General features: G+C 39.5%; 1 protein-coding gene across 8 annotated transcripts in view; it reads right to left on the bottom strand.

Annotated features, from left to right (window-relative positions):
- The window catches only part of UTRN (utrophin), a 392954-nt gene that overhangs the window by 43297 nt on the left and 335913 nt on the right, over window positions 1–13744 (bottom strand). For all 8 annotated transcript variants that reach the window (XM_030021907.2, XM_030021906.2, XM_041125129.1 and 5 more), the window contains one exon: window positions 6898–6983. In XM_030021907.2, coding sequence (XP_029877767.1) covers window positions 6898–6983 — 86 coding nt within the window. The remainder of the gene's footprint in view (window positions 1–6897; window positions 6984–13744) is intronic.

Here is a 13744-nt window from a genome sequence, read left to right as displayed (position 1 = left end):
TGGATTTGATGGGTGGACTGTTCGGTGGATGAGGAATTGGTTGGATGGTTGCATCCAGAGGGTAGTGGTCAACAGCTCAATGTCCATATGGAGACTGGTGACAAGTGGTGTCCCTCAGGGGTCCATATTGGGAGTAGTACTGTTTAATATCTTCATCAATGACATAGTGGGATCGAGTGCACCCTCAGCAAGTTTGCCGATGACATCAAGCTGAGTGGTGTGAGATGACACACCTGAGAGTCAGGATGCCATCCAGAGGGACCTGGACAAGCTCGAGAAGTGGGCCCATGTGAACCTCATGAGGTTCAACAAGGCCAAGTGCAAGGTCCTGCACATGGGTCAGCACAAGCCCCAGTATCAATACAGGCTGGGGGATGAAGGGATTGAGAGCAGCCCTGCCAAGAAGGACTTGGGGGTACTGATGGATGAAAAGCTGGACATGAGCTGACAACACGCACTCGCAGCCCAGAAGGCCGACCGTATCCTGGGCTGCAGAAAAAGAAGTGTGACCAGCAGGTTGAGGGAGGTGATTCTCCCCTTCTACTCTGCTCTGGTGAGATCTCACCTGCAGTACTGCGTCCAGCTCTGGGGCCCTCAGTACAGGAAAGACATGGACCTGTTGGAGCGGGTCCAGAAGAGGCCATAAAAATGATTGGAGGGATGGAACACCTCTCCTGTGAAGACAGGCTGAGAGACTTGGTGTTGTTCAGCCTGGAGAAAGAAGGCTCTGGGGAGTCCTTATAGCAGCGTTTCAGTACTTACAGGGGGCTTATAAGAAAGAGGGGGACAAACTTTCTGGCAGGGCCTGTTGTGGTAGGACAAGGGGTAATGTATTTAAACTAAAAGAGGGTAGATTCAGACTACATGTGAGGAAGAAATTTTTTACAATGAGGGTGGTGAAACACTGGCACAGGTTGCCCAGAGAGGTGGTAGATGTCCCAGCCCTGGAAACATTCAAGGTCAGGTTGGACGGGGCTCTGAGCAACCTGGTCTAACTGAAGATGTCCCTGTTCATTGCAGAGGGGTTGGTCTAGATGACCTTTAAAAGTCCCTTCCAACCCAAACTATTCTATGAAGAAGGAAACAATATTTCAGAAATCCACACCTTATGCAAAAATCTATGCCATCCTTCGGTTGGTTGGGGACAGAATCACGTTTGCTCTGAACTGAGACTAGAAATTACCACAGGTCACAGCTGGCCATGTGAAATAGCTTAAAGCAAGAGCAGCAGCCAGCAGGACAACTTGAGCTTAACATTAATCACATTTGCTTCCTGGATAAGCATGTCTGCTTCCATGTACTTTCTCTTTACTGATTCCCTTTTCCTAAGGTAGGTGTCAAGCCCTGCAGTATAAGTGGATGTTCTGGGATGACTGTAACAAGAGAAAAAATTGACACTGAAAGGAATCAAGAAAATTGTTCCAGATACAGACATTGGGAAGAAAGATATTGCTTGTACCTACTTAAGAGTCACAGCAAAGCACTGAATTAATAGGCCTGTCTGCAGTACAGATAGTATTTCTTAACACACTTCTTTGATTGGACATTTTTAATTGTTAAAACTTTCAGCTAATATTTTTAACATGTTTCTGCCAACAATCCTTGATTTATGAACTTTATGGCTGTGTACATTAGTATTTAGTCACAAGATGAATCTCTCCTGAAAATATCTTAAACACTGGGTTTATCTCAGAAATATTTTTAAATTCTGTGATTGGTACAAATTACAGAAGAAATGGAAGTGAATTCTTTGAGTTCATTCCAGGTGGCTGTTACATTCTCCATTTGCACTCGGTGGCCAGCTTGGATTAAAGCTCCAAGTAATCTTAAAACAAACAAACAAAAAATCAATTTATACTATTCCCCTACTTTTCATGTTTCCCACCAGAACAACCATTAATAGATTAGAAATAAATGAAATTTAAAAATTCAGTCTGACTGCACTTCCGACTGAGAAACAGACAAGCTTTGTTCAGAAACACTCATGAGAAACTCTTTTATTACACTGTGTAAATTGTTTTGCCCTTCATTTGGAGCAACTGTCAAGCTTCGTCAGCGTGCTTCAGACAGTCTGGTCATACTTCTTTTCTTGGCAAACGAGGTTGAGGTGCAAGAAAGGATTTTCACAAAATAGAAATCCAGATGACTGAATTAATTTTTAGAGTTTCTTGTATTTTTCTTGCCCCTTTCTTGCCTAGTCAAACAAATGCTACAGCATCTTGAGCCCTCAGAGGTGAGAACTGATACTGCATGGCTGCAGGCTCATCTTGGCAATCCCAGATCCTGGCTAGCTTCTTTAGCTGTGGTTGGGATAATTTTCCAGTTTCTAAGAGTCAGTTTAAAAAACCTGAGAGGATTAAAAAAAAAAAAAAAAAAAAAGAAGAAAGCCTGTTTTATGCTTTCTGTTTGCATCAGTCTACAGTGGAAACAGGCACTAAAAGAAGAAAAATTCATTAACCGCTGTAGCTGGGAAGAAGATGAACTTCCTAAGCCCTAAAACTTCAGTTGATTGGGGAGCTAGTAAATAGATGAAAAACAATGTGGCAGGAGAGGGAATAGGGAGAGCGATTAGCTAGGGTTGATCCAAGTCAGCAAATACCTCTGAAGAGCTCAAACTCCTCCAAAACACTCCCCTCAAAAAACAAGAAAACTTAACAATGGCAGCTGTGCCATAACCGGTGAGTGTCCAATTGCAAGGGAGTTTGTGGATCTTTTCCCAAAACCCTCTAGTGCCTTCAGGAGAAGCTCCTAAACTAAAGCTATGGAAAACCAAAATGTTCTTGCTATCTGGCCTACTTCCTTGAAGTAATCCATGAACTATTCCCTGGCAAAGACTCAAAACTGCAACTTACCTGGACAACCTGAAAAATGTACTTACTGGCTGGTACAGAAGGGGATACTTCAAAATGTTGAAAAGTTTATTAAAATCCTACCAAAATGGTAATAAACTAGTTAGTAGTAAGATGTCCACAACACAAATTTTTTGTTGCATTTTTATAACCAGGATGCACATTCTTTTTTCTTCCTTTTTTTTTTTTCAAACTACCACAGTGTTAGTTTCAAATGGTTTGAAAATTGACATAAACTTAACAGTAAAAAAAATCACATTCCAAGGATGTTGTACATTACTTGAAAATTGAACTGTTTCACAGCTGAGCTTTTTTCAAGTAGCCCTTCTTTTTCACTTCAAATCCTACAGTTTTTATGCATTAAATGATATGACCCAAAATCTACAAATCTACACACTAAATAAAACTCCGTGATGTTTGCTCTTTCTGCTGCCAGTCTGGGCTTTCTGTGTTAAAAATGAGCCCAGGTAAAAGCAAAATGCTCACAAATGTACTCCCAGTTATTACACAGTGCTATGACTTCTCTCCACCTCTAAAACTGAAGAAAAGGGAGGGAAGATAAAATTCCTGCTGTCCCTCAGGAAATCCATACTGAGATGTTGTTTGTCTCCTGATTGCATGACTAGGCATAAAACGTGCTGTGAATAATCACACATGCAAATTACATTTTTCACTGTTGCAAACACTTGCTGGTATGATTAAAATTTACCTTCCTAGAACATTTAGGACACTAAAATTGAGTGGTTAAAAATGTTTCATTTTTCCCACAGTATTCAGAAGTCCTGTAATAATGTATGAACAACAGGCAGTAAAACGAAACAGTGTTTTGTTTATTGTGCTCTGAGTATTTTGGAACTAAACTAGTATTACCTTTTGTCATGGGCATCCTTTTTTTTTTTTCCTTTTCCATTTTTTAAGGCTACTTCTAAACCCATGAACTGAGCAGAGGCACCAGGGTCTAAACCCAAGCACTGGAATGCTGCTGTTTGTATCATTAAGCTGCTAAAAGTGTATCTGTCATGATTTTGATGAAAGTCAACTAACTCTCACCCCCAAAATAGCCGGGAATGATGTGAGAGTTAGGCAGGGTCTGGGATCATTTCCAATAGGTAGCTCACCTGTGGCACCCCTGTTCTGGGGAGAAAAGAGAGCATAACATGGATACAGCCAGCCCAGGTCATTGGCCTCACCAACAGAAAAGCAGCCCTGGACTATTTGCCCTACAAGCATAGATGTAACCAGCTCACAGCAACCCAATTACATTTGCAGGTCCATTTTTATTCACAGGAGCACCCAGGCATCTGCTTGAAGTTAAGCATGTCTTTAAACATTTTCAAGAATAGGCATTCTTTAATTGAGGCCTCAATGTTTCTTCTAAAGTAATTGGGACTTTTTTAAATTAAAGATCCATTCTCATCTCAACCCTCAAGCATCTTAAAAAGAAGCCTAATTAAAAAAAAAGTCACAGAAATTTCTCTGGCGAAACATCCTACCTACACTGGAAATGAACATACAGTTAACAAAATTGTTATTTTTACTGGAAATGAACATGACTAAAGGCGGCTGTTACAAAAAACACCCACCCCCAAACAAACAAACTCCCCCCCCCCCCCCCCCCCCCCCAAAGGCTTCACATTAAAGAAAGCAAAAAAGAACAAAACCTTGAATTGTACTGGTAAACTGAAATTATTGTCCCCTGTCAGTTTACCGTATTATTTCATAAACCCAATGTCTCAGCCACCCAGAAATTATGTTTCTTCAAGTTAATCCCTGAAAGGCTGGTCTCTGGGAAAGCTGAGGTAGAAAACACATGAGCAGACAGTCTGGTTAAGAGTTTTACAAAAGGTTGAAGGGTTCATCCAAAAGTTTTTAAATCAAGAAACTTCCTATTTTACTACCAACTACTCCGAGAAGAGTATGCCTCTCTAAGACTACAACATTTAGGGCATGGTCTGTGCTCTGCTAAGGGCTCCAACTGCAACTGTACAACAACTGCCACACTCAGAGGAGCCTGGGATTGACAACACCTCAGAAATGCTTAGACGAAATATAGCCAAAAGGAGAAGCAAATGTCAGGAGCTGGTCTGAGAAAGGGAAAAATCAGAAGGCAGGTAATTCGTATTAAGCACCCATGTTTGGGGGTACTGCTTTTCCTTCCAAGTGACTGACTTTCTTGAAAATACTTAGCATTTTCTTGATAGTTTTCACTTGAGGATCTGAAAGCTCAATAGATATGACAAAATTTCTCTCAACAGTAGATGATTAGTAGGGTGTGACGAAATCAAAAGAAGCAAGAGAGCTCGTGCCAAAGATCAGTCTGTGACACAGCTGGTGCCAAAGGACCCCAAAACACTGACTGCAAAGCCACCGCAGACCAACAACCAGTACCTCACACTGTTACTTCCTTCTTTCTTTGGCAAAACTTCTTTCAGACTGAAGAATTTTGTTTTGTGACAATTTTATGGTTTGCAAGGACAATAAAGCTGACAATAAAGGTATCAAAGCCTGGCTCACTGATAAAAACAGGAGTTACAACAATAAAAAAAAGGATATGTTATCTGACTATTAATTCTCTGCTTTGAGAAGCTGAGCCACTATTTCAGATGTATTTCAGGTTGAAGTTATGAACACTTTGTACAATAGTCTCCTGAGACTTTTTCTGTACTAATTTTTTAGGACAACACTCTTCAGGAAAAAGCCCACCCTGTTAACATCGATTATGCAAATCTGCAGCCACCATCAGCTACCATTTTTATTTTACTACTAGACACAAAGCAACAATATAAAAATGAATCCGACCTAGTCATTTCCTTGTTCTGCTTCAGTGCCTGTATTCCCTAACTGTAAGTATACGAATTCATTACTGCTAGCAATTTAATGTGAGTTTATTCCCAGGCCTGGGTTTTTTTTAAACCATCTTTTGGTAGCGTTATCATTCTGTTATCCACAGCCTAACTAACTCCTATACTTTTCGAAAGCTTTTTATTTCACACCAAATGGCAGGTTACCCCCAAACTGTCATTACTGAACAAAGGTATGTCTGCCAAGCTCTTTTAGTTACGGACTAATTCACAGATATGTCAAGTGACATAAGGAAACTAAAAACCCCAAAGTCTTAGTATGCCCTTCAGATGCCAAAATATGCCCTAATGCATAAGATAGCTGTACTTTTGCTCATGTCAATAACCAAGATTACAAGATTACCTACAAATGCTTCTAAGGAAAGCAGAAATTGTTGAAGAGCTCCAATGGTACATGGCACATACAGTTTCTACACATTTTACATTTGTTTCCGAAACTGTCAAGGAACTACTGCAAAGAATAGCAATTTTAAGATGATGTGCATGATATATAACTGTCCACTACCTACGATGCTCTTATATAGTGCTTAATCTCTTGTTCTGCATTTGTCAGGGGGTTTTGCCACAAAGTTACTCAATTCTCTTCTGCTCCTGCAATTATTTTTGTGAAGTATTTTTATACTACTTAGTATTTCTCAAGCTTGTGAGATTACTTAAATCAACAAAATTTAAACTTTCATTGTATAATTCTGGCAGAAAGCACATATACTGGAAAACTATTTTCAGAGTTCGGATCGTCTTTCTCATAGACCACAAAATACAATTGCTGGATTTTGATGCACTTCCTTGCTTTATCAAACATATCAATCTGTTCCAATCAACACTGACTTACTCAGTTTCTCCCTAAACAAAACATATACACACAAAAGAGAACAGAATCAGTCAAACAGAATACTTCTCTAGCTTCCACACAGCTACATTCTCCCTTGCTTTTGGGGAGTGCAATATTGTGCATTATGATGATGCATATTTGACATCAATACTTTCCAGTCAGGATATAAATCCTACTTTCTCCATTGTCACTGATGATAATGAAAACAACAATTCTATTTTACTTACTCACAAGAAAACTGTCTTGCTACAGGCATGAGAAATGTTCTACTACAAATTTTGCTACAATGTATGTTGTTATTGTACATGACTTAATTATGTAAAGTAAGCATTTTATAAAATATCTTCTTCCTTACATCTGTACTTCTCTTCCAGAAGGCCCTTAGAAAGAGACATCAAGCCAATTTTCAGTGACTGCACTCGAATTTTTCCAGTTCGGCCACTGAAACGATAAAGATAAGACAATTTAAAACAATTTAATTTTATTTCATTCCAACTCAAGTCTATTCAAAAATGCAAAGACATTGGTGAGTTCTACTTCAAATACACTTGAAATCTCAAAACAAATTAACACTACAAATCACATTAAGAATGTTTCCCTTACAAAAGCTCAGCTCGCCTTCTAAGTGGTTTACATGTCAAAATAGTTCGTATTACTCCAAAAGGGCAGACATTTAGCTGTGTAAAGCTCTCAACATGATTTAATAATGTGATATACACAGAAAAAATACACGAGCACACAGCAGGAAAGCCTATTACTCAGTGTGAAACATAAGGACTGCAAAATAAAAACAAGCTTTCATACCACAGTAATTAATTCATTTTTTTCACTTCATTTTTTCCTTTTAAGTTTAAAATGCTCTGATATACATGTGTACCAGGACATAAACAGCCAACCACAAGCAGTAATTAAATCATATGGAGTTGTCATTCTTTTTAAGCAATATGACTTCAGGCTTACAAAAAAAAAAAAAAAAGCCTAAACCCAAAAACCCCATACATTAAACCTTAAGCAACTTGAGAATGGATAAGTACGTTCCAAAGCAAGTGATTTTAAACCTGCAAGACAAACACTGTTCAAAAAGATACTGAAGCAATAAACCCTGGGTACATGGAAAAGGACAATTTTAAAGTTCAAAACATCAGTGCAGAAACATACTCTTAAAAGATCTGATGATTTCTTCTTTCAAAGACCAAAAAACATGATGCAATTTGTCTTCAGATAAGACATGGTAAAAAAATCATGAGAATAGTAGTTAAACTGTATATATTACACACAACCCCCTGCATTTAAGGTTAGCTGGGTCCTTCACCAGCAAGTAAGGTAATACTAGAATTAATATCTCACCAAACATTACTTTGGTTCCTTCTGTCATGCAGAAGTGATATATCCTTTAATTACTTCTGGAGTGGTTATTAGATATCTCTTTCTGTCCTATCCATTCAACATATGGTCTGCTGTCTGATTTACTTCACAAATGTTGTGCTGAATACAAAATTAGTGATTTACTCCTGGGCTGTCAGTAAATTAGTTAAGCACCTTACAAATATTAATGCATTTGTCTTCACAACCATCACCTAATCTAGTGAGGCTAGACAGCATTATCTTCTCCATTCCACAAGCTGGAACAGAGGTACAGAGAAATTATTGCCAAATTCATCAAAAACACCCATTACTTTTACTGCCTAGTTTGAAAATCAGGACTCAATTTTCCAGAATGTTATAAAAGTGCCACCTATTTTATACATTCAAGCTTAGCTTCAAATTACCTCTTTCAATCACAGACACTACATCATTCTGGCATACCTTAACGTGTAAATGGCTCATTTTGCAACCTTGATAAAGTTCTTTCCCCATTCCTTCCTGTGTAGGGTTGTCTGTGTTCTAACTTTGTGTTCAACGGAAAAACAAAGCTGACCATTCATTTGGGTTTGATATAACTCAGGACTGACTACAGCATTTTTTTATTAAAGGCACAAACTCAGAAAAACTTTGCAGTTAAAAGGTCAGGGTACATATGTGGAGGCTTCAAACTTCTCCAGATTTCAGCAGATTGCTATAGGGACTGTGAAGAGCTTCCTTTGCACAAAAAGCATTTTCTCAATAAATTATAAAAATAATTACAAAGCCTGCAACATTACATTTTTCTAAAGAGCAACGTATTTCCTCCTAGCCTTTTTCTTGGAAACAGCTAAATATTAGCACTGAAATTATATATACAGTAAAAAAACCCACATCAAACCCAGCCCCGACACCTCCCCCACCCCCACCGGCAAACCTATAGACTTTGTAGCATTGAGACTTCCAATTCAATGATTTAAGTTTGCCCAGCTTAGAGTCACAAAACCACTGAGGTTGGGAGGGACCTCTGGAGATCATCTAGACCAATGCCCCTGTTAAGTCAGGTAGAGCAGGTTTTCCTGGATCGTATCCAGTTGGGTTTTGAATATCTTCAAGAATGGAAACTGCACAGCTTCTGTGGGCAACCTGTGCCACCGTTTGATCAGTCTCACATTAAAAAAATCTTTTTCTTGAAAGTGTTTCAGTTTGTGCCCACTGCCTCTTGTTCTGTCACTGGGCACCACTGAGAGGAGCCTGGCTCCATCTTTTCTCCTGCTCCCATCAGGTATTTATGCACATTGATAAGATCCCCCTGAAACTTCTCTTCTCCAGGTTGAGAAGTCCCAGCTCTCCCAGCGTCTCCCGATACATCAGATATTCCAAGTCCTTAATCATCTTCACAGTACTTCACTGGAATCACTCCAGTTTGTCCATGTCTCTCTTGTCCCTGGGAGCCCAGAACTGGACCCAGCACTCCAGATGTGTCTCACCAGTGCTGAGTAGAGGGGCAAGATTACCTCCCTCGACCTGCTGGGAAAGCTCTTCCTAATGCAGCCTGGGAGACTGTTGGCCTACTTTGCCACAAGTGCATGTTGATGGCTCATGTTCAACTTGGTGTCCACCAGGACCCCCAGGGCCTTTCCTGCAAAGCTGCTTTCCAGCCAGTCACCCCCCAGCCTGTACTGGTGTATGGGGTTATTCCTCTTTAGGGAGAGGACTTAGTATTTCCCTTCATTGAACTTCATGAGATTCCTGTTGTCCCCTTTCTCCAGCCTGTCAAGCTGTCTCTGAATGGCAGCACAGCCACTTAATTGTGCTGTGTGTACAAACATCTGAAAAGCAAGGCCTTGCAGTGGGAAGGTTCAGGAAACTTTTTAATGCTTGAATTCATACAAAATTTATGGATCAAGTATTTAGACTTAAGTGCCAGCACACTCTTCAGATTCACTGCAGCAACACAAGCATGCTTGTCATTACAAAATCAATTGATAAGACCATTTTAAGCAGCTCAGATATTTTTTGCTCTGATCCTGAAGGGAAGTCTGAACCATTATACCTCTATTAACTGGTTTAGAGCAAAGTTGTCCATTCTCCATCAATACAACAGTGAAAGGCAGTATAAAAATGGCACATTATTGACCTCTGACCTATCTTCAAGTGAAAAATGGCAAAACCATTATAGCTGCTTGTCAGAAGTGCCTTTCTACTAAAGCCCATTTGTCCCTCTGGATGTATCTGAGACTTCTTTCCCCAGGCTGTACAAAGTCTAAGGATTCATTGCCCTTATAGTGTGATGCTGACCTTCTTCTTCCCCAAATGAACTGGAATGTTATTGTTTTATTGGGAAGGGGAGAGGAAAGAGAGATGAGGGGAAGGAGAAAAATAAAGAAATCCTTGGTTTTATAGGTGATTCCATTGTCTCTACATATGCACCAGGCAGGCTCTGGCCTATATGCCTCAGGTATGATCCAGTCAGGAGGTAGCACAGAACCCAGAAGTAATTAAACTTTTAAACCTGCCGAAATAGGTGTTAAAAAAAAGGCACACGTCATTTCCAGGCATGGTAGAAGAGTGCATTGAAAGCATATACTACAGAGAGGACTAGTTTAGTGGGGAATCAGCTAACTAGGTCATTTGATCAAGGGCATGGGAGGGTACCACGCTGCACGGGTAGCGGGGTTGGATTAGGATCAGAGCGCATACAACTTTGTCACATAGTTTAGACTCTCCATCCCAGCAGAGAGCAACCGTTCAGCTGTTTCAGAGATCCAACACAGCTGCAGAAAATATCAAATGGCTACGTTATATAAAAACTGGTGTTTGTCACTACTGTACAATAACATAAGCAAATAAGGGGAAAAAAAGGGTAAGCTAGAAACGGCTGTAGTATCAGAAGAGAAAGGAAGAACACTTTCATCCTGTATCTTACTACAGGAGATACTGGAACTACAGGATGTGGAAGAGGCGGGGGGGGGGGGGGGGGGCGTGAAACAGGTAACACACAGATAACAGGGGCAATAAACACGAGCAATGCCTCAAGACTTCCCTTGCTAATCCTATAACAACTGAACTCCAAACAAACAAAACAACTACAATCCCAACCTCACTACATCAGGCACAAGCTGTGTGGAGCACTTGGGAATCATATAATACAGTTTACCACTACTCAGCCACAGGAACATCTCAGCTATAAAACATAGTGTGCTAAATCCTAAAACTAACATTTCCTTTTCTGCTCAAACACCTAAGAAATTCAATGATAGACATTAAGGCAAGGTTAAAATGATCTGAAGGTATGTCTTTCCAGGAAAATGAGTTTAGCAAAAACTTTCCATAATCATGCAACTGTCACATGCAAACTTTATTCCTTTCTCTAAGTAACATCCTAACACAGTTAGGGCCCAAAACTTCTTTGGCAGGGAAACACAGTCTACACCATAGTCGAAACAGAGGCTTGTGACACCTGTAAATTATAAATGTACTAATCAGGACATAATTAATATTAGATTGTTGAATATAAGCAAACAAAACTATTGTTTACCAACAATGGTATGCAAGTATTCTGTAGCATTGCGATGGCATAGCCAGACATAACATATAAGCATTTTACCTAAGTGAACAAAGTGAATGCCAAAGGAGCAAACAGTGATGGGCACAGCTGCACACAGGAGTTAGCCAGATAACAAAAAGCTGCCAGACAGAGGACAAGATTAAGTATAAGAGATTGCAAACAGGAATACACAATAAGGATGACTGACAGATCAACAGAAAACACGATAAGCAATATTAAGGCCAGAGGAAGCCTCTGTCCCCTGGGGATGGGGGCAATAGCATAAAAAACATCAGGCACTAGCAAGGAAATTGGAGAAGAAAGAAGACGAGCCCACTTCAGTTCAGAGTTGTCAAAGGGCTCTCAAGCCGAGTCAACATTGATACTGTGACTAAGGACTACCAACGACCGCAGCTATCAGTTATCTACATAACCCAGCAACAGAAGGCAGCCTGTTAGATCTCTGAAGGTCCCCACAGATGCCTCCCCTTGATCAACCCCAAAGGAGTCAAAGGAGCTCATTTTCCTACCCTACACAGGGCCATGTCCTTCCTAGAGCGCTTCTTACTACTATCACTGCCTGCTAAGCTGGTCCTGTGGAGTCCTCTACGAATCAAGATAGCTATCATCAACACAGGGAGTGCTATTGGACCGCGTGCAGAAAATTTCCATCAGCTACCGTCAAAACCAGGGCATAAAGTTAAGGCTGACTGAGCAGGTCTCTCATACTTCTCCTTCCTCGGAAGTTCAGATTTTGCTCTAACTAACAGGCTGGTAAGGCCTGGGATATTAACTCAGCTTGGTGTTAGAATTTGCCAGATGTATGAGTGCAACAATAAACAACAAAGTTGTAATTCTTCAGGGGAAGACTGGGCCATAGAGAATATTATGAAAGACAGCTTTGATCATATGGAAAATGTTAGCGTAAGTCCCATAGATACCCTTCCTAGGCTAATGCACCAAAGAAATCCAATTTAAAAGAAGGCATTATCAAAAGTATCCTAACATCAAAAAAACCAAGAAAGTTGAAATAAAAGAAGTCAGATAAACATTGCAAGACATTAAAAACAGCACAGGTAAAAGTTTCTTTATGGGTAATTCTGATTGAAATAATGAGTCATTGCCCACAATTAGTACATGTATTCTATATGATGTATGACAGACTTTAAAATATCTGAAACAACTCATTTCAAGGGGTGTTAAGCTATTCCATTAGTACTAAAAGCTACCAGTCCATTTCATATAAATGACGTTTGGAGATTTTAGCAAATTTGACAGTATATAGTCCAGAACAATAACCACTGGCTATTGCTTTTGGATGATTGAAACACAGGCCTGGCCAAATGATTTCATAGAGCAAACAATTTCCTTCACAGCTCTCATTGTAATTTTACTTAAAAAAAACCCCTCTGGACTAACCAAAGCAAGGAACTTTAAGTTTGGAAAAGGTTTACAGGGCAGATGTTGCTGCCTGGAGTAACCTTTGAGTCCTTGAAGAAGTAAAAGTCACTGAGAAAATTTAATGTTTCTCTCCTCTACTCAGCTTGAAGAATGAATCATTCCTGATGTGTCAGAAAATACCAGAACACAACAGACCTTTTTCTAAAGATAAATTGGTTCTTTTTAAGGGCCAAAGACATCTGTAGGTAAGTCTGAAGAACTACTCAGTTTGCCATCAATCTGTGAATCAGTAATTAAATCTCAGGTTAATAGCATGTGACTACAGATGCTTTTTGTAGGCAGTTTAATGATTTGAAGCATTGTATACATATAACACCAATGAAATAAACAATGGAAATGCCAAGACACAAATTAGCTCTTTCCTAAAGGCCAATTTGAAAACCAAAAACCAGCTTAAAATTGGTGCCTGTTCTTTCAGCATTTTTTTTCTTCCTGGAGTGGATTTGAAAGGGGAGCAAGGAAACACACTGCAAAAGGTAGTTTTATCTCAGAAAGCCTTCATCCTCTATTTTTCAAAGTTTGACTAAAGATTAAAGTCTTTCATCAGCTTGAAGAATTATCTACACCAAAGCTTTCAACGTAATAATCAAGGGGAAATGGGAGCAACAGGAAATGTTATTGAAAGAAAGGTTTGTTGCTTACAACATGCATTTAAATATGAACAGATTAAATAACTGACTTTTAATTGATGTTAGGAAGCAAAGGTAAGCTGAAGAAAATATAATGGATTTGTGATCAATCTGAAAATAACCCAAACAACTAGTAACTACAAAATAATTCCCTGACATTATTAAGTCTCTTATTCTAAATAACCAATAACATTTAATTCAAGCAACCCACTTGATCTACT

This window comes from Aquila chrysaetos, chromosome 8, assembly GCF_900496995.4.
Source record: "Aquila chrysaetos chrysaetos chromosome 8, bAquChr1.4, whole genome shotgun sequence".
Lineage (NCBI taxonomy): Eukaryota > Metazoa > Chordata > Aves > Accipitriformes > Accipitridae > Aquila > Aquila chrysaetos.
Note: the sequence above shows the minus strand (reverse complement) of the source record. Positions and strands in the feature narration are given on the sequence as shown.